The following is a 25,525-nucleotide window of genomic DNA, read 5'->3' as shown; positions in this document are numbered from 1 at the left end:
AAAGTGAATATTCCTAAGCAATTTTATAAATACTGATGAAAACTGTCTATTTTGGCAATAAATTCCAATTTCTAATCATGCCAGTGAACCAAGTCACACTCTGAATAAGAACAAATTACTATTAAATCTGCTTATTCCATAACCTCTCATATAATAAAATATTTGATAAAAATTTCCAATAACCATTCAAGAACTTTCAAAGTGCCTGAATCCCCTCAAAGAGCTAAAAAAAGGTTATCAAGATCTATTTTAGTTTTAATGAGATTTGTATACATATTTTTTACTTTTAGAAAAGTTGTTTTAGAAATACAAGGCATCTTCAAAATAGCAAAGCTATTATGTTGTTATGCAATTGAAGAATAATTCTTGATTAAATAAAATAAATATCTTAGAACACTTTTATCATTTGTTTGTCTTTCAACATTATCATCTTGCAGATTCAATTGATGGATTTCACTGTTACCTGAGATACAAAGTAAGTTTATGAGCATGCTGACCCGTTGCAGATGATTCAGGTAATCTTATTACATTACATGCAATTTTTGCACTGCTTTTACATGGAATTCTTACGACCTGAAATTCTTACAACTTCATATACTTAAGGCTAAAACCTCTATGTGTGAAAATAATATCCTATTCTTCCATTCTTTTCTGTCTAATCAATAGCACTAATTTTTTTACAACTTCAGCCTCAGCTGACTATCTGTTATCCTCCTTACCCCCAAATATGTTATGGACTTTAATGCACTATGCATCTGGATAGGTTTTTCCCTTTTCTTGGAACACTGTACACCAATTTTTCTCACAAAGCATTCCCAAACACACTTCGCCAAAAGGATTCAGCAAATGCCCACCCATTTTCAAAGACCAAATTTAAATGTTTCCGTTTATGCATCTTCATGTTCGTTTCCATAGAACTTTGCAAAACTCTATAATAACAAGCATCATAAAGTTTAAAAGATAAAAGTAGTAAAGAAATATATTAGATGTACTCTGATATTTTCTATTCTACTATATTCTCTTGCTGTTTTTCAGTCACTAAGTCATGTCCAACTCTTTGCAACCCCATCAACTGTAGCATGCCAGGCCTCCCTGTCATTCACTATCTCCCCACGTTTGCTTAAACTCATGTCCACTGAGTCAGTGATGTTATCTAGCCATCTTATCCTCTGCTGCCCCTTCTCCTCTTGCCCTCAATCTATAATCCTATTCATATTTTTAAAAAATGCTTGTGATGACCCCACAGCGGTCACCAGTTATTGGGTTGCAAGCTACAACTGTTTAAAAGAACACTAATTTAGATGACAGTCTGCTTTTTTGTGAAGATTCAATCCTGAAACTATTTTACCCATGACTGGGCATTCCCCATGCTTTCAGTCTTAGAAAGAAACAAAAAGAAAAGCAAGGAGGGAAGGAAGAGTACAGAAAGAAGAAAAGAGAAAGAAAAGGTCAGTTAGGGTTGTATCTCTGTGCTCACATGAATGAGCAGCCCTATATCCTTTTGATAATGTAAGTCAATTACTTCCACAGCAGAGTACTTCCTGCCCTTGACTGCTGATTTGTGGGCATATGGAATAAGAAATAACTGGACACTTAATATTAATTGACTATCACTTAAATCAAAAAATAAACTCTTTTGAGGCCTAACTTAAATAGAATTAAATGCACGTGTATTAAGTATATGGCTTGATGAGTTTTGACTCATCACCACTATAGTCAAGAAATAGAATATTTCATGCCAGAAAGTTTCCTCATATCCATTTGGTTTCAATTACTGACCACCCCACCCTGCATCCCAACTAGGAAACTCCTTATTTTCTGCCATTACATGCCTAAAGGTAAGCACTGTCTTTTCTAGAACTTACTGTAAGTGAAATGATGTAATGTATAGTCTTTGGTGTTTGGCTTCTTTTGCTCTGCAGGACATTGATTTTGGGGCTTTCTGTTTTGTACTGGGGTACAGCTGATCAGCAAACAATGTTGTGATAGTTGCAGGTGAATGGGGAAGGGACCCAGTCATACATGTACATTATCCATTCTCTCCCAAATTCCCCTCCCATCCAGACTGTCACACAGTGTTGAGCAGAGTTTCCTGTGCTATACAGAAGGTCCTTGTTGGTTACTGATTTTAAACAGCCTTCTCTAAGTCTGTGAACATTTTTAAGAGCCTCTATATTGCTGTATGTTCTAATAACGTGTTGCTTTTTGCTGCTGAGAAGTATTCCATTGTAAGGATAAACTATATGTTCAACCATTTACTTACTGATTAATATTTGGTTGTTTCTAGTTTGACCTATGATAAATAAAGCTGCTGTGAACACTTAAAAAAATAAAATAAATTATTCCAATCAATTAAAAGGACTTCCCATAATGAAAGAAACAGATACAGTCTAAGACTCTTTCAAATGTAGGCACACAAAAATACTCCTTAGAAGCCAAGTATTTTGAATGAAGGGAGAAAGCAAATTGGTTCAAGAAGAGAAATTTGTGACATGAAGTAACTAGTACTCCCAATGGAAAAGAACAGTACTGGTCGTCATTAATAGAAAACAGCTGGAAGACTTCTAGGTCAGGGATAAGCAAAAATGTTATCATCAAAAGGACACCTTTAAAAAATTTCCCTCTCTTCCCATGGCCTTCAAATATTGAAGATTGAATCTGTATCTCTAAAAAAAAACTTCTATCTTATTAGCTAAAAATATGTAATAAGAAATAAAAAATTTACATTAGGTTTTCTGAAATATTGACAACAGTTTCTGACTGTTTACAGGTGAAACCCTAGAGGGCTGAGAACCACTTTGCTCATTTTACAGGTACATATGCAGATGCATAGGAAGGTTACATACATCTTTAAAAAAATAATAAAGTTCAAAAATCCAAAAAACAATTTGTAGGTGATAGACTTGGTATGAAAATAAGCATCTGTATTTTAGTAGTATTCATATGTTTCATTGGTTTGACTTTTATAGCATTTTTAGGGAGTACTTCAAGGTTTCAGCCAATGCTGTGCTCAGTGGTGTCCAACTCTTTGTGACCCCACGTGACCCCATCAGGCTCCTCTGCCCATGGGATTATCCTGGCAAGAATACTGGAGTGGGTTGCCATTTCCTCCTCCAAGGATTACTCCCGGCCCAGGGATGAAACCCGCATCTCCTGCAGTTCCTGCCTTGACAGGCAGATTTCTTTACCACTGAACCACCAGGGAAGCCTTCAATCAATGCTAGATCTCACTTTAAAAACAACCATTTTTAGCTGACCATTAAATAACTTGTGAGATGTGACTGGGTAGCGGTAGGGTTTAAAAGATGAATTCATCCCTGTATCATCTACAGTTTTTCATGTGCCCTAATATCTGAGGTTTGCAGTCTACAAGACAATCTGCCATGGAGAAGGTAGCTAAATAAGGAGAAAAGTGATACCATCTAGAATAAGTGCCAAACTCTATTTCTGTCAGTCATGTCTTCATATTACCCATTACTTCCTGACCTGGCAAAAAGTCAGTCTGAAGACTATCAATCTGTACCTACTGCTTAAGGACATCAAGAGACATGCTTCAATGGCTCTCTGCCAATACACACAGAGATAGGAAGTTATTAAATCATAGCTCCCAAATTTTTAATAGTAGAAAGCCCAAAATGATCTTTGAAAAGTAACCAAGTCTAAGATATCATTTTTCAAACTGAGGGTTGTAACCCAAAACGCGATCATGAAAGCAATTTAGTGTATAATAAATCAGCATTTAAAAAATCAAATAGAGAATAAAGAATAAAGATTATATTCTTTATACTTTAAAGAATAAGTATTGTTTCATGAGAATACTTTTAATCAAATATATTGCACATACACACATATATAGATGTTTGCAAACATACGTAAAACACACACATCTGTCTGTATGATGAGGTCATAATTTATATGTATTAAAAGAATAACTGTTAATTTTCTTTCGGTGTGTTGGGCCTTTGTTGCTGTGCAAGCTTTTCTCTAGTTGCGGCACGCGGGGGCTACTCTCTAGCTGTGGTGTGTGGGCTTCTCGCCGCAGTGGCTTCTCTTGTTGTGAAGGATGGGCTCTAGGGCACATGGGGTCAATAATTGTGCCTCCCAGACTCTAGAGCACAGCCTCAATAGCTGGGGTACATGGGCTTAGCTGTTCTGTGACATGTGGGATCTTCCCAGATCAAGGATCAAACTCATGTCTCCTGTATTGGCAGGTGGATTCTTTACTAGTGAGCAACCAGGGAAGCCTTGCATGCATTTTTTATTGTAACTCAAAATATATTAAGTATATAACTATTGCTAAGAGCAGATATTTAATTTTCTTTGGAAATCAAAAAGCATTACCTATTTTTTATAATCTAATTTATATTTAATTAGAGTTGGGTTCAGAGAGCCTTTCCAGGAAAATTATAGTAAAAGAAAAATGCTAATGAACTTGACTTTGTATGTTTCTCATTTACAACCTTAGATCATATCCAATGGACTTTTCATAGTCTAAACACTCTTTTCTTTGTAAATGCCTTCCTCTTTTAGTCTCCAGTTTCCTCACTCTACATTATGTGGCTGCCCTCTCATCTGTCTATATCCTGATTCCTCTTTATCCTCTTACTTCCTAATTGTGGAAATTAGGAAGTCTAGTTTCTTTGAACACTGTAATTTCTGCTGTACATTTTTAACCCTTGTTGAAAAGCTATGCAATTGCATGGTGTCAAATAATATTTCTGTTTTGTCTCTGCCTTCTACATACTTGTAACCAAGTGAAAAAGACACGTACATATGCTATGTCCTTTCACAGCTCTGTGCCTTTGCTCCCTCTGCCTAGGAAGAAATCCAGCCATAAGTGAAAAATGAGAAGGAAAACACAGAGTTTAGATATTTGCTTCCTTTTTAAATTTATTTTCTGTTTAAAGGAGTGACTTGTTAAGGAGACTATTTATTCAATAAGTCTTAGAGGAAATAATTTCTGGAACAAGGTCTCTAAGAGCTGAAACTCGGTCATTAGTTATAGAATTTGCCATGGACTGAGGAGATATATCTTTTCTACAAATATTGGAGGAAAATATTTGTAGGGTAAGAATGTCTATAAGTTTTTGAGGGGAGGGAGTGGCATAGATCTGCGTAAGTATTACACACCAATAGGAATTGAAAGTCTTTATTTTTATTTGTAAAGAAGGATCTATAATGAACATGATAGGAAGGATGGTTGGGTCAGATAATTCAAGAAAATGGTATGGGGTTTAGAAAAGCACTCTGGAGTATGGAAAAGGGCAGAGCAGGACTCACAGGCAGCTCTGAGAACATAGTTAGGAATGCAATAATGAATTTACAGTGGTTCACATTTGTTTCGCTATATGGTGGTTTTTTTTTCCTCCCTAACTGTCCTAAGCAGCCTGGGGGTAGGAATGAAGAAGGTAAAGGCTGGTAAAACTCTACAGCTGGAGTTTAGCCAGGCAGAAACAATCAACATAAGGCAGCGAGGGTGAAGGGATTAAAAGCACAAGGACTGATAGAAATGAAAGTAATTTGGGGAGGATCCTGGTCAACTGGAACAGAATGAAGGAATCAAGGATTTAGAGTTCTGTGAGATGGAAAAGCAGACAGATGTTAAAGGAGTTAGGGGGGTAAATATATATATAACAAGAAAATGTTAAAGGTTAGACATAAAGAAATAGAAGTTTTCATCTCAACTCCATTCGCATCTGGTAGATGCCACTCTGGAGGCCATATCCCAGTCAGACACATATGAGTGTTTCATGCGATGGAAAGGCATTAAAAGTGACATAGTTAATAAGCTGTAGCTATGTCATTAAGCTATGAGAGAAATAGTAAAACCATGTTTCTGACTCTTTAATACTCGGGAATGGGCCATGGTGAAGCTGTTTCAAAGTATCGATTCATAATGAGTTCCTGAAATCCTTACAACTGCAAGAGAATTGGGCAATGACCATACAAAGCTCAAAGAGTGAAGAACCATATGTATTCCTACCTCAGCTAAAGAAAATATCCCTTAATTGCAGTATAGTAGGAAAAGGCCCAATCTAAAAATGATCAGAAGTTTCAACAATGACATGGTAGAGTTTCTCCTTCCTTAGCAGCAGAAATTGTCTCCTGTATGTTGTACCAAAAAACTGCTTACCTGAATAAAATGTGTTGATTTTGGCAAGTTCTTTTTCACAGGTTTGGAAAAACTTTTCTTCAAACTTGGCAAAATACCTCTTTACTGTGTCCTCATCTGTAACTGAAAGCAAGGAAAACAATATTTAAATTTAACGTCCAAAGACCAACTAGGGAAACAAAAATGTAAGTTACTAATACTTTCTTAGTCTTCAAAAATGACAACAATATATGCATTTCTTTGAAAAAATGAACTTGTGAACCATATTAAGGAAAGGTTAATCAAAGGCTTCTTCACAGGCACACAATTTTTTAAATTGAATGAGGTTTTCTAAATCTCTACTATAATAAATTTATAGTGGTGGAGAAAATAAGTGTTCATAAGACTTCAGAAGACACCATTGCAGACAGAGGTGATCAAAGCAGTCTCAAGGTACTGGCAGGTGAATTGAATAAGATTTAGCAGACAGTAGACTAATATTGCATTTTAAAATGTAGCAGAAAATGAAGACATGAATATGTAATGGTTTCTGGAAAAAAATGAGTTGATTGTTCTAACTACCTACTCATTTTTACCTTAGCTGTACCAGACATAGAGAAAGAGACATAGACTGATGGTTATAAATTAGATATTCCAAATGTTCAGTTGCTGGATAGAACATAAATGAGCTAGTAACTGGGTAATTGTGCAAGTGTGGTGATAAATGGCAACTGACACATTCAGGAGAAGTAGTGGTATGGATTCTAGTTAACGGCAGAGCACAAGTCCATCTAGCTAGCTGCTGCCTAGGTTGTCAGATCTTCCAATTTTTCAGGGAGAAGTCATAAATCTAGATATTTTAAAAACACTATGTGGGCCAATCAATGTATGTCTTTGCAGGCAGGATCCACTTTGTGAGTTGTATAGCATATTGATTTACTCAATATTATAGTACAGATATATACATCTTCAGGAACCCCAAGGCTAAAAAGGGTATGTTTCTTGACCAGTGAGCTCTGACGAGACTCCCGATGATAACTGTAATTTACAACTTTCTTATTTCTGGATCTCTAGGGCACTCTAAGCTTGAAATGCCCAGATAAAGTATAGGTTCTTTTACATCCCTCAGATGCTTCAAATCTTAGGAGAATCCCAGAAATCCTTAAGTAATTCACCTCTCCAGTAATAAGAGAAGTAGTATTTCCTAAGTAGTATGTAACACACACACACGCACACACACACATGAATTCCAGAGATATTTTAAAGAAAACAAAAGCTTAAAATGAAGTTTTAAAAAGCATGTTGAATCTATCCATTTAATTTGAAAACAAAAATGTAAAAAAAAAAAAAAAGGACTACTACTTCTCTATTCTTATGCTTTAGAACTGAAAAATTTATGCAGGATTCTACTGATTTTGCAGTAAAGAAAGGATGGCTACTTTAAGTTCCTCATGTAAGCTTAGCAGCTAAAGTACAATAAAGGCTGTAACTGCCCAAGGCCAGTGAGAATTATTTTTTCAAACCATAAAGCAGGTCAAAGCTTTTTGAAAAACTGACCTTGAGTTAAAAGATGCTCTAAGGTAACATATGCTACTCTTTTTTTTCTTCTGGCCTCTCTAAATGGCTTTCAGGATCTTAGTTCCCATATCTGGGATTGAACTCGGGCCCACATAGTTAAAGAACTGAGTCCTCACAACCAGACAGCCTGGGAATCCTCCAGATGCTGTTTTTATAATACATCTGGCTATAGCTTATTTAGAATAAGAGTAATATCTTACTCTACTTATCTACCCATTTAAAAAAAATTTTAATCTTATCCTCTATTGTATTATTAGGAAAAAACCCCCAACATGTCCTAATGTCAATCAGTCACAAAACTATTAATTCAATTAGTCACAAAAGACTAAATTTAGTTCAAAGAAATCTAGTGTAAATAAGTCCATATATTAGCAAGATCTATCAACAAATGTAAGATTAGCATCAAGACGAAAAAAAGGAAGAAAGATGAAAGGGTGGGAAAAAAAAAAATCCAGAACTGGCAAAGAATGACTCAGAGAGTACTGCTGTAAAGAATCCTTTGCTCTTAGTTAAATAAATATTAATACAGTCATTTATACCAAAGAGAGAATAATGAGAGATCTGTCATTTCTGTTACGGTTTTATCTCTACCTTGCATTTGTGGATGACAGACAATTTATTTCTCATCTACCACTCCCAAAATTACTAAGTTAATAGCAAATAACTCTAAGAGTACTAATCAAGGTAAAATATTCTTACTGCATAGCAACCACCATCAAGTGCTTTTTATAGCAATTTTCAGGACTGTGTGTGTGTGTGTGTGTGTGTATATAAATAAAACCATAAGTGTCATCTTACTTTCACATAAAATCTCTCAAAAACCAATTCTTCAAAACAATCAGTAATCTCAAATTTTTATGACTACTTTCAGTCTTCTTAATTTCCAGAGCTTTGAGAGATTGAAGGTAAGAATTATATATTTTTTATCTTTATAGATCCTGCAGCTGCTAAGTTGCGTCAGTAGTGTCCGACTCTGTGCGACCCCATAGACGGCAGCCCACCAGGCTCCGCTGTCCCTGGGATTCTCCAGGCAAGAACACTGGAGTGGGTTGCCATTTCCTTCTCCAATGCCCAGCATAATGTCTGGTACACAGTATGCACTCCATATTTTATTTTTTAAATTGTAAATATGAAACATATTTGTTTCATAATAATTTTGAGAAAATTGTAACTCTCTATTAAAGTTCAAAAAGACTAACTCCAACAATTAAATATTTGTGTACAAAGGAATGAAGCTGACCCCTCTCTCACATCATATACTAAAATTGTCTAAATGGATCAAAGATTTAAATATAAATTTGAAAAGTATAAAACTCTTAAAGAAAAACAGGCATAAATCTTCATGATCTTAGATGAGGCAATGGTTCCTAAGATAAATTTCCAAAAGTATAAGTAATAAAAGAAAATACTGATAAAATAGAATTCATCAAAATAAAAAACTTATGTGTATAAAAGGCACTATCAAGAAAGTGAAAAGACAACCAGAGAATGGAAGAAAATATATGCAAACCATGTCAGATAAGAATCTAATATCCAGAACTCCTAGAACTCCACAACTAAAAGACAAACAGCCCAATTAAACCCAATTTTTAAAATGGGCAAGGATGTGAACAGACATTTCCCAAAAAAAGACAACAAGTGTTGGCAAGGGTGAAGACAAACTGAAACGCTTGTATACTGCTGGTGAGAATACGAAACGATGAGGCACTCGGGAAAAATGTTTAAGTTCCTCAAAATATTAAATACAGAGCTACCTACCATATGATCTGGCAATTCCACTTCTAGGTATATATATATACGCAAGAGAAGTGAAAAAGAAATTGTGCAAGAATGCCTATAGCAGCATTATTCATAATAGCCAAAAAGTGGAAATAATCAAAGAGTCTATAAACTGATGTAAGATAAACAAACATGGCATATCCATGTAATAAAATATTTTTCAGCCTTTAGACGCAGTAGTAATTATACATGCTACACCACACACAGCATGTAGGAGTAATATACATGCTACAGCACAGACCTTGAGAGTATCACGGAAAAGGAAAGAAGCTAAACACTAAATATCACATAGTACAGAATCCCATTTTATATATGTCCAGAACAGGCAAATCCATAAAGACAGAAAGCAGACTAGTGGTTGGCAGGGGCTGCGGCGAGGGAGATTGGGAGTGATGAAAATGTCTTGGAATTAGACAGTAGTCATGGTTGTGTAACCTTGTGAATATATTATAAACCACTAAATTTTATACTTTCAAAAGGTGAAATTTTATGGTACCTAAATTATATCTCAATAAAAAATATTTTAACTCCAAGTTTAACTCTATAACAGAAACACATTGAAACACTAAAGCCTATTTATTTATTCAACAAATAATTATTGTGACAGGCTCTGTGCTAAATGCTGGAGATAGAAGAACAAGATAGATGTGGTTTCTGCTCTCATGAAGTCTGTAGTCTAATGACAGAAGCAGAAAGGAAAAAAACCCACAGAAATAAACAAAGAGTTACAAACTAGAAAGTATAATGAAAACAACAAACAGGGTATTGAGATAGACTGTAGAACTAGAATGGATGACTATCCTTTTTGGCAGGGTAAGAGATCATCAGAGAAGACCTCTCCATAGGAGATAATTTTTTATCTGAAACCTCAGCTTAAAACATAAGGAAAAGAAAGGGCAAATGATTACCAACAGAGGGAACAGCGTGTGAGGAAAGAAATTTGGGTGCCTGAGGGGACCTGAAGGCAGATCACAATGGGACTGACAGTGTGATGTGACAGGAGGTAAGGTCAGGGAAGTAAGCAAAGGCCTTTACATGCAGGAAGATCATGTTGAGTTTAGATTTCATTCAAAGTGCAATGCAAAGTTTTGAAGGGTTTTAAGGAGTCGTCTAAAAAGTAGAAGAAAAAAGTAGAATTAGCTTAGTTTTACTAAAAAGATAATCTAAAATAGCATTTCTCAGGACATTATGTATAGAGAAGACAGGAAAGAAGGAGAAGGAGAAGAATTTCAAGGAATTCAAGTTAAGTCTAGGAAATACAAGTATAAGCTGATCTCTTTAATGTAGTAGTTCTCAATGAGGGATGATTTTGTCTCCTGGGGGTCATTTGGAAATGTCTAGAGGCATTTCTGTTTCTCAAAACTAAGAAGGTGTTACTAGAGTCTAGGGGATATAGGCCAAGGATGCTGCTAAACACCCTGTAAGGCCCAGAACATCATCTTCTCTCTTTCCTCTTCCTCATCAGAGAATCTGAAATGTTACCACCACCAAGTTGAGAAACTTTGCTTCAAGGTAAAAGAAGCTTTACTATGCTAACATACATTGTTATTATTTCTTAAGGAGGAGAAGTAGTATACTGTGTTTCTGAAAGTTATTTGTAAGAACACCATCCTTCCTGGGGGTAGAGGGAGGATAGCTGAGAAGGACAGAGGGAAGATAGGGAAGGGGGTGAAGAGCACTTATTAAAATTTTCAAGAATATGATTCCGTGGAAAAATGGTTTTAGAGGCATAAATTGTAATATTACCACCATCGCTTTGCATTTTTATTATGCGTCTATGGCTTATCATCTCAAAAAATACTCATAAATGAAGATAAATAAAAATTAACATGTGACTAGGTTCCATCAAATATAGGAAGAATATTTAGCACTACTGGTTCCAAGCTTTTAGAAAAAAAAAAGTGTTCTGAGATTTTTTTAAAAGTGTGACTTACAAATAAGGAATAAATAACTTAAAATTCTATTTTTTCCCAAATGCTACTTCATCAACAGATGGGTGATTATATAAAGCATATGGCAAAGAAGGATTTCAAACATTAAAACGTTACTCTAAAATCACTGGTGTAGTAGAAATAGGACTAATTCAGTGTCATTCATTCGACAAGCAGAAAGTTCCTCCCATGAATCAGGCAATGAGCCAGGTGCTAGGAATATAATAATAAGCAAAATACATATAAACTCTGTCCTCAGAGATTACACCTTACCCAAGGAAGCAGACTTTAATCAAATACTCACACAAATATACAAAGTGTAATATGGATCTGAAGAAAAAAGTAAAGATGAAAAAAAAATCAGTGGGCCCAATCTAGTCTGCAAGAATTGGGAGAGGGGCAGTGAGAGAGTCTGAAAGTGTCATCTGAGATGAAATCTGACAGGTAAGAAAGCATTCGCTAGAGCAGCAGAAGCACTCCAAGCAGCAGGAACAGCATATAACATGACAGTGTAAGACGAAACCAGCAGGAGACGTCTGAGAAACTGAAGAGGATGGCATCACAGCAATCCAGGGAGCAAGGAGGACACTGGCGGCAGTTAAGGCTAGACAAGCAAGCAGGGGCCAGCCCAGGCAGGCCCTGCAGCACAAAGGACTAGCCTTTCCCTATGACCAATGAGACAACCTTGAAGGATTTTAAGCAGAGGAATGATTGTGATCAGATATGTTTTATAAATGAGGAGATGTGGGGAGACTAATCAGATTTAGTATCAGTTCAGTTGCTCAGTCGTGTCCAACTCTTTGTGAATCCAGGGGCTACAAGGCTTCTCTGTCCAGCACCAGCTCCTGGAGCTTGTTCAAACTCACGTCCCTTGAGTCAGTGATGCCATCCAACCATCTCATCCTCTGTCATTCCCTTCTCCTCTTGCTCTCAATCTTTCCCAGCATCAGGGTCTTTATCAATGAGTCAGCTTTTCACATCAGGTGGCCAAAGTACTGGAGCTTCATTCAGCTTCAGCCCTTCCAATGCATATTCAAGGTTGATTTCCTTTGCAATTGACTGGTTTGATCTTGCTGTCCAAGAGATTCTGAAGAGTCTTCACCAACACCACATTTCTTTTTATTTAAATTTTAAAATCTTTAATTCTTACATGTGTTCCCAAACATGAACCCCCCTCCCACCTCCCTCCCCGTAACATCTCTCTGGGTCATCCCCATGCACCTGCCCCAAGCATGCTGTATCCTGCGTCAGACATAGACTGGCGATTCAATTCTTACATGATAGTATACATGTTAGAATGCCATTCTCCCAAATCATCCCACCCTCTCCCTCTCCCTCTGAGTCCAAAAGTCCGTTATACCCATCTGTGTCTTTTTTCCTGTCTTGCATACAGGGTCGTCATTGCCATCTTCCTAAATTCCATATATATGTGTTAGTATACTGTATTGGTGTTTTTCTTTCTGGCTTACTTCACTCTGTATAATCGGCTCCAATTTCATCCATCACATCAGAACTGATTCAAATGAATTCTTTTTAACGGCTGAGTAATACTCCATTGTGTATATGTACCACAGCTTTCTTATCCATTCATCTGCTGATGGACATCTAGGTTGTTTCCATGTCCTGGCTATTATAAACAGTGCTGCGATGAACACTGGGGTACATGTGTCTCTTTCCATTCTGGTTTTCAAAAGCAACAATTCTTCAGTGCTCAGCCTTCTTTATGGTCCAATTCTCATACCTGTACATGACTGCTGGAAAAACCATAGCTTTGATCATACAGACTTTTATCAGCAAAGTGGTATCTCTGCTTTTTAATATGTTCTCTAGGTTTGTCATAGCTTTTCTTCCAGTTCAGTTGCTCAGTCGTGTCCGACTATTTGTGACCCCATGTACTGTAGCATGCCAGGCTTCCCTGTCCATCACCAACTCCCCAAGCTTGCTCGAATTCATGTTCACTGAGTCAGTGATGCCATCCAACCATCTCATCCTCTGTCGTTCCCTTCTCCCACCTTCAGTCTTTCCCAGCATCAGGGTCTTTTCCAATGAGTCAGTTCTTGGCATCAAGTGACCAAAGTATTGGAGTTCCAGCTTCAGCACCAGTCCTTCCAATGAATATTCAGGACTGATTTCCTTTAGGATTGACTGGTTTGATCTTCCTACAGTCCAGGGGTCTCTCAAGAGTCTTCTCCAACATCAAAAGCATCAATTCTTTGGCACTCAGCTTTCCTTATAGTCCAATTCTCATATTCATACATGACTACTGGAAAAACCATAACTTTGACTAGACGGACCTTTGTCGGCAAAGTAATATCTCTGCTTTTAATATGCTGTCTAGTTCTGCCATAGCTTTTCTTCCAAGAAGCAAGCCTCTTTTAATTTCATGGCTACAGTCATCATCTGCAGTGATTTTGGAGCCCCCCAAAATAAGGTCCATCACTGTTTCCATTGTTCCCCCATCTATTTGCCATGAAGTGATGGAACTGGATGCCATGATTTTAGTTTTCTGAGTGCTGAGTTTTAAACCAGCTTTTTCACTCTTCTCTTTCACTTTGAAGAGGCTCTTTAAGTTCTTCACTTTCTGCCATAAGGGTGGTGTCATCTCTATATCTGAGGTTATTGATATTTCTCCCAGCAATCCTGATTCCAGCTTATGCTTCATCTAGCCCACCATTTCGCATGATGTACTCTGCATATAAATTAAACAAGCAGGGTGACAATATACAGCCTGACGTACTCCTTTCCTGATTTGGAATCAGTCTGTTGTTCCACGTCCAGTTCTAACTGTTGCTTCTTGATTTGCATACAGATTTCTCATTAGACACTAAGATCTCCTGAGACAGGTATTCCCATCTCTTTCAAATTTTCCACAGTTTGTTGTGATCCACACCGTCAAAGGCTTTAGTGTACTCAATGAAGCAGAAGTAGATGTTTTTCTGGAATTCCTTTACTTTCTCTATGACCCAAGATGTTGGCAATTTGATCTCTGGTTCCTCTAGTGACATATAATTGAGATGTAATTATCTCACTGGCACTAGCTTTGACATAATTGGAAATATTTATCACCCCAATGAATGCTTATCTAATGTCTGCTAGTCAAAAACCACCAATAGATGAAATTATTGTTGTTGCTCAGTTGTCCAGTCATGTCTGACTCTTTGTGACCCCATGGACTGCAGCACGCCAGGCCTTCCTGTCCCTCACCATCTCCAGGAGTCTGCCCAAGTTCATGTTCATTGCATCATTGATACCATCCAGCCATCTCATCCTCTGATACCCTCTTGTTCTGCCCTTGATCTTTCCTAGCATCAGGGACTTTTCCAATGAGTTTGGTCATCAGATGACCAAAATAAATGAAACAGCAATAAATAATTCCAAAGAGGGGATAATTCAATAGCAAAACAAATCATGTATACCAGTGTTTTCAAGTATTTTTTGCTTTCATAACCTCAAAAAAAATTGAAAAACTATCTTGAATAAAATTATAACAAAACATTTTGAGCACATTTAAATAGTTATAAGCAATGAAATTTCTGATGCATCATAATTATTTGCATTTTAAATTAATATGACATTGGTTTAAATGTAACTAATGGAATTTAAATGCCACAGCAATATAATAACCATCATCCATTCATTATCGAATACATAAATGAGCTCTTAACATTTGGAAATTTTATATCATTTCATTTTTTTCTTTAACTTACATTTCCATTCTACTTACATTACAAAATTTATTCTAATATAGTTTTGGATCTGGAAGCCATTTATTATTATCATATTGTACTCCCTAGACATTAAATGTAGATAAATGAAAATTTAAATACAACTTTTCAAACCATAAAACTCAAATATTAGAATTTCTTCTGGATTGAGCTATCATTACTATTATTAGAACATACTACATCATACTACATCAGTACAACAAATATGTAATAAGCTTTCATAAATATCAGATATAAAAAGTAAACTGCTATTGGTAATTCGAAAATAAATCTCATCTTTAAATGGATGATACTTTTTCTCCCAATTAGTTCACATATCCATTGATAAATGTTACTTTATTCCTAGAAAGATAAATAAGTAGACTGGAATGAAAGCATTGTTGTAGCAACATCAATTCCTTGGACTCCTTCCAAATGTTTTCCAAAACCTGCATACAGATCTGTTGCTGGCGTTTCCCAGGTGGTGCTAGTGGTAAGAATCTGCCTGCCAATGCAGGAGATGGAGGAGAGGCAGCATCCCTCGGTGGGGAAGATCCCCTGGAACAGGGAATGACAACCCACTTCAGTATTCTTCCTTAGAAAATTTCTTGGACAGAGGTTCCTGGCAGGCTACATACAGTCCATGGGGCTGCAAAGATCTGCATACAACTGAGTGAGCACACACACACAGTTTTAATAATGTATAGGGTGACAAAAAAAGTCATTCCTCAATTTCACTGAAAACAATTTGACTTCAGAAAGATTTGTTTCCCTGTTAATCACTCACCTTCTCAACATCCACATCAAATATTTGAGTATTTCAGAGTATTCCTTTGTTTGAGAGCCAGAGAGTCAATTCAGATTTTGTAAGAAACAAGCCTTTGTTTTATAAAATCAGAGAAAGGCCATTTGAAAGGGGACTCTTGGACAACTGCCTGGCAATTACTGAGGCAAATCAATTTCAGGAATTAGAATATATGGAAGACCTGGAGATGGATTCCCCTAAATGACAGTAACAAAACTTTTTCCAGCACTGCTTCTTCATTTAACCAACATGACAAAACAATAATTTGTATACAGATGATATTTTTAAGTGAATTATCTTTTCTTTACTGAAGGACTTCCATTTGTTAATTCTGTTAGCCTAATTATTTCACATTAACTAGAAAGTACATGCCATTATTTAAAGCTACTTTGTTAATCAAATCTATGTAGTTTAAAGCTACCTTGAGATAAATTATTAGTAATCATAGGTTTTTCACTTCTATAAAGCAATAGGTTATATACATTAAGACTGGATTTACTATAAACAAACCAAAATAAATCCCATACAAGTACTAACCAGGCCCAACCCCACTTAGCTTCAGAGATCGTGAATGTTCAGGGTGGCATGGCCATAGACAAATACAAAATATCTGATGATTACTTGAGAGGTATTAGTTTAACTGAATTTTCAGGTTTTTTTTTTTTGCAAAGATGAAAATAAGAATGAGCCATAAGAATTATAACCATTCTAGTTACTTAATCCAAGATTAAAGCTTTCAATGAACAACAGTTATTTCAAAGAATGACAGTCATTTCTCGGAAGCAGCAGGCAGGTAACTAAAGATAGAATGCTTTTATAAGATATAACACCAATATTCCAGTCAGATATGAAAAGTTAGGAAACATAGCTTTCTAAGAAAAAAAGTATTGAAAAATCAAGCATGTTGTACTCTGTTACTTCTTTAAGATCCATAAATTATACCTTTGTTGAAAAACTTCCCCAGTATTTCCAAATTTTATTCTGACTTCATAGCAACATGTCAACTAAAAAATAAATTAAGCTCCAGTTGCCCAAAGCCAGAACGTTATACACTTCCTTCCTCTTCTATATTCTGAGACTATTCAGTATTCTTCAAATTAGAACAGAAAAATAGCCACTGATAAAGAGACTCTTCCAATGACTGACAGACAACTTTAAAAATGCATCCCTGAATCACGCTGAGAAAGATGCGATAACAAAGGAAAAACACATAAAGCAATCAGGAAACAAACTGGCTACTAAAATCAGTTTTTAAAAAAATCTCAGTGATTTTATGTTTAAATAGAAGATTTGGTAATAGAAAGTGGTCAAGTTTCTATTTCCTTGAGGAAAAATGAACATGTTCAATTCAATTAAAAAACCTTAACTAATTTCTAATCTAAAAATCAGTTTGGGCTCTTAATTACATACAGACAAATGAACAACTAAAGCATACTTTAATAGCTGTATCTCTCTTAAAACATGGATTGAGTGTTCTAGTTCAAGATGGCAACACAGACAACTCTTGAATTCATCTCTTCCCTCAAACACACTCAATCTGCTGTTGCTGCTGTTGCTAAGTCGCTTCAGTGGTGTTCGACTCTGTGCAACCCCAGAGATGGCAGCCCACCAGGCTCCCCTGTCCCTGGGATTCTCCAGGCAAGAACACTGGAGTGGGTTGCCATTTCCTTCTCCAATGCATGAAAGTGAAGTCACTCAGTCGTGTCCGACTCTTAGCGACCCCATGGACTATAGCCCACCAGGCTCCTCTGTCCATGGGATTTCCCAGGCAACAGTACTGGAGTGGGTTGCCATTGCATTCTCTGACACTGAATCTAGAACTACTCAGGAAGTAATCCAGAAACAAGGAGAGTGACTCTTACATAGCAGGTGAAGGAGAAAATGCCTACATCATCCACTTGAAATCATTAGGAAAGGATGAGACACATTCTGGCCATAAACAGACAATTCCTGGCAAATCACCATTCAATTCCTGGCAAATCACCAGACGATCGGGAGGGAACTCCCAGCTTCATCAAGAGGGGAAAAAGGACTGGACCCCACATCTAAGGGAGAAATAGAAAGCAATACAATAGTGTGTAGGGTTCTTCAATAAATCACTTCAAACAATGCACAGATCATCCAGACAGAACATCAATAAGGAAACACTGGATCTGAACAAGTTAAACCAGACTTACAGAACATACCATCCAACAGCAGCAGAATGCAGGCATATCTCATTTTAGCTTTACTGCACTTTACAGATATTTCATTTTTACAAACTGAAAGTTTGTGGCAACTCTGAATCAAGCAAGTCTATCTGGGCCACTTTCCCAACAACATCTGTTCACTTCATGCCTCTGTGTTACATCTTGGTAATTCTCACAATATTCCAAACTTTCTCATTATTATTACACTTTCTTATGATGATCTGGGATGTCTGATGTTACTATTGTAATTGTTTTGGGGCACCATGAACCACACCTGTATAAGATGGCAAATTTTACCATAAACATTGAATGCGTTCTGACTGCTCAACCAACTGGCCATTCACCAGTCTCTTTCCTTCTCCTGATTCCCCAAGACACAGTAACGTTGATATTAGGCCAATTAATAACTCTACAATGGCCTCTAAAGTGTTCAGGTGAAAGAGTCACACATCTTACTTGAAACCAAGAGCTAGAAATATTTAAGCTTAGTGAAGAAGGCATGTCAAAGCCAAGACAGGCCAAAAGCTAGGCCTCCTATGCCAGTTTGCCAAACTCTAAATGCAAAGGAAAAGTTCTTAAAGGAAATGAAAAGTGTTACTTCAGTTAATACATAAATGATAAAAAAAGTAAAACAGCCTTACTGCTGATACAGAGAAAGTTTAGCAGTTTGAATAGAAGATTAAACCAGCCACAGCCTTTCCTTAAGCCAAAGCCTACTCCAGAGAAGGCCCTAGATCTCAATTCTATGAAGGCTGAGGGGTGAGGGAACTGCAGAAGTTTGAAGCTAGTGGAGGGTTGTTCATGAGGTTTAAGGAAAGAAGCCATCTCCATAACATTAAAGTACAAGGTGAAGCTGCAAGTGCTGATGTAGAAGTTGCAGCAAGTTATCCAGGAGATCCAACTAAGATACTGAATGAAAGGAGCTACACTAAATCACAGATTTTCCATGTAGATAAAACAACCTTCTATTGGAAAAGGATGTTATCCAGGACTTTCAAAGCCAGAGAGAAATCAATGCTTGGCTTAAAAGCTTAAGAATGGGGGGACTCTTTCATTAGGGGCAAATGTAGCAGGGTACCTGAAGTTGAAGCAATGACTATTAATCATTTCAAATATCCTAGAGCCCTTAAGCAGAGAAGGTGATGGCACCCCACTCCAGTACTCTTGCCTAGAAAATCCCATGGACGGAGGAGCCTGGTAGGCTGCAGTCCATGGGGTCGTTAAGAGTCAGACACGACTGAGCGACTTCCCTTTCACTTTTCACTTTCATGCATTGGAGAAGGAAATGGCAACCCACTCCAGTGTTCTTGCCTGGAGAATCCCAGGGACGGGGGAGCCTGGTGGGCTGCCGTCTATGGAGTTACACAGAGTCGGACACGACTGAAGTGACTTAGCAGCAGCAGCAGAGCCCTTAAGAATTATGCTCAATCTACTCTGCCTCTGCTCTGTAAATGGAACAACAAATCCTGCATGACAGGACATCTGTTTACAACATAGTTTACTAAATATTTTAAGCCACTGTTGAGACCTACTGCTTAGTAAAAACTATTTCTTTCAGAATGTTAGTGCTGACAATGCACTTGGGCACCCAAGAGTTCTGATGGAGATGTGCAGTATCAGTGCTGTTTTCATGCCTGCTAACACAACATTCATTCTGCAGCCCACAGACCCAGAGAAATTTCAGCTTTCAGGTCTTATTATTTAAGAAACATACTTCATAAGGCTATAGTTGTTGCAGATAGTGATTCATTTGATGGATATAGGCAATGTAAATAGAAAATCTTCTGGAAAGGAGTCACTATTCTTGATGCCATTACGAACATTCATGATTAATAGAAAGAGGTTAAAATGTCAACATTAACATGAGTTTGGAAGAAGCTGATTCCAATGCTGATAACTTGAAGGGATCAAGACTTCAGTGGAGGATGTAACTAAAAGCTTTGAAGTAAAGAGCAAGAGAATTAGAATGAAAGTAAAGCCTAAGTAAATCTAAAAAAGTGGGAATATGTGTATACATATAGCTGATTCACTTCACTGTACAGTAGAAACTAACACAACATTGTAAAGCAACTATATTCTAATAAAAAAAAATTTTTTAAGGGAAGGAAAAAAAGACTTAAGACTGTGCCAGTAAGGAAGTGGGTAACTTGGGGATCTGCATATAACTCATAGGTCACTGTATGAGTTAGATAGAACAGTAGATTCCCTCCCCTGCTCCAAAAAAAGTAGAGTCTAAAAGATGTGACTGAATTGCTGCAATCTCATGATAAAATTTAAACAAATTAGAAAATTGCTTTTTAATGGATGAGCAAAGAAATCAGTTCGTTGAGATGGAGTCGAGTCCTGGTGAAGATGTTGTGAAGATTGGTGAAGTAACAACAAAGGATTTAGAATATTACTTAGTTGATAAAGCAGTGGCATGATTTGAGAAGACTGACTTCAATTCTGAAAGAAGTTCTGAGGGTAAAACAGCAATGCATGTTACAGAAAAATCATTTGAAAAAGGAAGAGTCAACAGAGGAGGCAAACTTCATTGTCGTCTTACTTTAAGATATTGCCACAACCACAATTTTTAGCAGCAGTCCACCACCCCAATCAGTCAGCAGCTTTCAACATCCAGGCAAGATCCTCCACCAGCAAAAAGATTACAACTTGCTGAAGGCACAGATGACGATTAGCATGTATTTAGCAATAAAGCATTTTTAATTGAGATATGTACATTTTTTAGACATAATGCTAGTACATACTTAATAGACCACAATACAGTGTAAACATAATTTTTATGTGAACTAGGAGACCAAAAAATTTTGACACACTTTGTTGCAATATTCACTTTACTGTGGTGGTCTGGAAGCAAACCTACAATATCTCTGAGGTATGTGTGTACATATTCTTCCCAAGTATACATGGAATACTCTCTGGGATAGATCATATGGTAGGCAGTAAAATAAATCAATAAATTTAAGAAGGTTGAAATCATAGCAAGCATCTTTTCTAACTACTATGAAAGTAATTCTAGTATGAAATTAGAACCTTAAAGTCTCAGCCTCTATAGCTATTCTGAACTATATTCAGTTCCCTGAATCAGTCATACTTTTCTTGCCTTTGGACCTCAACACAAGCTGTACTTCTGCCTGAACATTTTCTTCCTAAGCACCCCAAAACTGTCTCTTTCCCCAGCCTCAATTTTCATATTCATATTATTTCCCTTGTTCCCTGACACCCTAGTCAAAAGCCCTTCTTGAAATATTACTGATCAGAATAACCCTGAACATATTTAACACATTTAATTATTGACTATAATTGACAGACGAGTAGATAAAAGAAGATGGGGTACATATATATAATGGAATATCACTCAGCCATAAAAAGGAATAAAACTGGATTATCTGTAGAGACATGGATGGACCTACAGTATGTCATACAGAGTGAAGTAAGTCAGAAAAACAAATACCGTATATTCACACATGTACGTGGAATCTAGGAAAATGGCATAGATGAACCTATTTACAGGGCCGGAACAGAGATGCAGACAAAGGAACAGACATGTGGACAAGGGGCGGAGGGATGTGATGGTGGGATTAACTGGGAGACTGGGACTGACGTGTGTGCACTGCCACGTGTGGACAGATGCTAGTGGGGACCGACTGCAGCACAGGGAGCTCAGCCTGGTGCTCTGTGGTGACCTATGGATGGAACGGGGGTGGAAGGGAGACCCAAGAGGAGGGGCTACATGCATACATACAGCTGATTCAAGTCATTGTCCAGCAGAAGTTAACACAACATTATAAAGCAACTCGACCCCAATAAAAAAAATAATTCTAGTAAGGAACACAAAACTACTGGGTTGGCCAAAAAGTTCATTAGGGTTTTACTTACTGCAAGATGTTATGGAAAAACCCAAATGAACTTTTTGGTAAACCCAATATAAGCAACTTTTCTATTTGCTTTGAGACTGGATGATAAATATTACATCGAAATTCCTACTCACACATACATTCTTTCTGCTCCATCTGCTCTCAGAGTATAGGAAAATGATTCTCTGATTCTCTTAACAACGAGGAAACTCAGCATTCACTTGACTTCTAAATACCATTCCCCAATTAACAGAAGTCAGGGCCCTTAGGAAATTATTGTAGGGCTGCAGCAGGGAAAATATAAAATGCCCTTGGAATATCTTGTGATATCAGAAAATAAGAAATTCTCACAAAAGGATTGGGAGATGTCAAAATGACACAGAAGCCAGCATGAAGAAGTTCCCAATGGCCAGAGCAATAAAATAAATGATAGAATAAATTATAATTCATAGAATAAAACAAATATCCACAGGCCCATATTAGTAAAAATAACTGAATAATAAATGTGGGAGAAAGGACAACTCTCCATTATAGAAGAATTCTAATTAATAAAGATAGAAGAAATGTGAACACCACAAACTCACCGTTAGGCAAATACCACAGTATTAAACTGTTGCAGACAAGATCCACCCACAGATGCTAAAACCAAAGAGCAAAAGTCTGAGGAGCAGGAAGATATTTATCAATACAAAGGGAAAAATAGGAGCTTTACAGTGCAGAAACTAGGTGATGCTTTAAGCAAGTAATCCGAGTTAATATCAGTAGTAAAACAGGACATGTCAACATCATGTACCCCTGAAATGACGTACTGTGAAGGACATATCACTTCTGTGGTATTTCTGACAAAAAGGCATAATCTGAATCTATTAATGAAAAAACATCTGACAAAAGTAAACTTAGAAATATTGTTAAAAAAAAACTCACCAAAGTATATAGTACTCAAAGTGTCAAAGTCATGACTAAAGAAATGTTACAGATCGAAGGAAACTAAAGAGATAAACAACTCAGTGTAATGTGGGATCCTGAACCGGATTCTTATACAGAAAAGAACACAAGGGAAAAATCTGGTAGAATTCTAATGAAGTCTCTAGTTTATTCAGTAGCATTGTACCGACGTGAATTTTCTGGTTTCGATAACTGCACTATGATCACAGAAGATGTCAACGTTATAGGACAACTAGATGAAGGGTCTACATGAACTCTCTACTCTTCCTGCAATGTTTCTATAAGTTTATTTCAAAATAAAAAAATTCAAAATGTCTATGGTTTGAAGGCAAACCAATTAAAAAATAAAAAACTAAACCTAGTCAAGAGAATGATTTAACTGTAATACCATTCCCCACACTATTAATAAGACAGTCCAACAATAAATCATAAATATCAATGTTAAATAGCAAATATTTTAAGCATATCCACTAAGTGCCAGGCACTGTGCTCCTGGCTAGGAATATCGTGATCAAAAAGGCTAACACAGTCTCTATCCTTTGAGAGAAAACAGACACTAATTAAGTAATTAGAAGAGCAAAACATGTAGTAAAAAGGAAAGCACAGGATGCTAGGGGAACATGACAATGAGCACCAAGGCGGTGCAAGTGATCAAGCAAGTCTTTCTGAGGAAATGACACTTCAGATGTGATATAAAGAAGAAACTTACAGGATGCAGGGCAGGAAGAGGTAACTATATATGCAGGAGTTGAGAGTGTGGCTGACTTGAGAAGAATATCCTGTACTGCTGGACCACGCCAAGTGAAAGTCTAAAACAAACCTGAACACGGAGCAGGGAGCAGATAAGAGAAGGGCTAGGTAAGACTTGTAAAAGATACCAGGCAGGGGAGTAGTATGGTCTGATGCATTTTTTAACAAGGTGCCGGTGAAGAGACAGGCATTTCTAGAAACAAAGCAGATTAGACACGCTGAGAACCTTGCACAGTACAGAACACCTAAAAATGCTGAATAAAATTTAAAGACCATCTCTTTATATGCAGAGTTGAAAGAAAGTAAGAGACACCTTCAGAGGTCAAACACCTAAGAGAAAACACAAATCCATGAAGGAACTGAACACTGAAGCAAAAAGCTATCCCAAGGACATCCACAGAGATAAGCTGGTTAAGGAAGTAATACACCATCTAAATTAAACAGTACTTACATATAAACAGTAGTATGCGCAAAACCAAAACAGTTATTTAAAAGAAAAAATAGTGAATTAAAAACCAACATATATGTCTCTCACCACAGATAATTTGATAAATAAGCTCTCAAAGTCCACAGTCTAGTGCTGCTGCTGCTAAGTCACTTCAGTCGTGTCTGACTCTGTGCGACCCCAGAGACGGCAGCCCACCAGGCTCCCCCGTCCCTGGGATTCTCCAGGCAAGAACACTGGAGTGGGTTGCCATTTCCTTCTCCAATGCATGGAAGTGAAAAGGGAAAGGGAAGTCACTCAGTCGTGTCCGACTCCTAGTGACCCCAGGGACTGCAGCCTACTAGGCTCCTCCATCCATGAGATTCTCCAGGCAAGAGTACTGGAGTGGGGTGCCACTGCCTTCTGCAAGTCTAGTGCCAGAAGCACCAAAGTTGATCTGTTTTTTCCTTTTCAGCTGATTCAGCTATTCTGTTCTTTTAATCCTATGTGCTACCATAATTGCCTTCAACAAATCTCCATTTTATTCACTCTTCAAAACTGCTTGCAGTGAAAGAACTCAACTGATAATCATTTCTACACTTAAAGTAGAACATATCATACATCCATGGAGATGAATAATTTCTACCTACATTAAGGATAACTGTTACCAACTGAGTCACAGCACACTGTGAGAGGAGTCAAGACAGTACAAGCTTAACTTCTACTACTACTATTAAAGTTTAGGCAACTTTATTATACAATTGAGATCTTAAACAAGTGAACTCTTTGGTAATTGTCTTCAGGTGACTTGGATACTATAAACTCAATACATCTAACATCTTTTAAACATCTGGACATCTTTTAACTTTCTAGTGTCTTATGCCTAGGCCACTTTTGTGTCCTAGCTACCATATTTCTCACAGGGGCCTGATGTTAGCACATCCTGTTACACAGTAAGTACGAAAAGAGATCATAATTTTTCCAATAAAGATTACACTTGATTTGAGAGTAAGAGGTATTAATCCTACCTTTGCTTTGTTAACCTCAAAGCAATGTTTGCTCCTTTGCAGGAGGACATGCTTTGTGTATACAGTGTTGCTGCACTGTATAACCTCCATGTTTAGCTCTGAACATCATTAGGACTTCAATGACTCATAAGAAAATGGGACCTTGTGTTGGACCTTTGGGAAACAACAAATTAAGGAAAACTGGTATTAAACCATAAATAATTGATATAATATTTCTAAGAAGCAACAGGGTGGGAATTCTCCTTTAGAAAAAGGACAAACACTATTCAAAATGAGTTCCCAAGACATAAAAATAAAGACACAAAGAAAAATCAATGACACTTCCAAAATTGGCATTCTTAACCAGAAGCTCACAGATAAACTATACAGAATTCATTCTAAAACTAGGAGTAGAATGTTTGTGATCCCAGGAGACATCTATACTTTTCTTAAAATATGTAAAGT

At 37.0% G+C, this 25,525-nt stretch overlaps 1 protein-coding gene across 1 annotated transcript in view; it reads right to left on the bottom strand.

Moving 5' to 3' along the window:
- Nucleotides 1-25,525, bottom strand: part of XPR1 (xenotropic and polytropic retrovirus receptor 1) — a 206,453-nt gene that overhangs the window by 71,049 nt on the left and 109,879 nt on the right. The window contains exon 3 of the mRNA XM_015099345.3: nucleotides 6,134-6,235. Within this exon, the coding sequence (XP_014954831.2) occupies nucleotides 6,134-6,235 (102 nt within the window). The remainder of the gene's footprint in view (nucleotides 1-6,133; nucleotides 6,236-25,525) is intronic.

The sequence above is a fragment of the Ovis aries genome, chromosome 12 (assembly GCF_016772045.2).
Source record: "Ovis aries strain OAR_USU_Benz2616 breed Rambouillet chromosome 12, ARS-UI_Ramb_v3.0, whole genome shotgun sequence".
Lineage (NCBI taxonomy): Eukaryota > Metazoa > Chordata > Mammalia > Artiodactyla > Bovidae > Ovis > Ovis aries.
The sequence above is the reverse complement of the archived record's forward strand: the minus strand, read 5'-3'. Positions and strand labels throughout refer to the sequence as shown.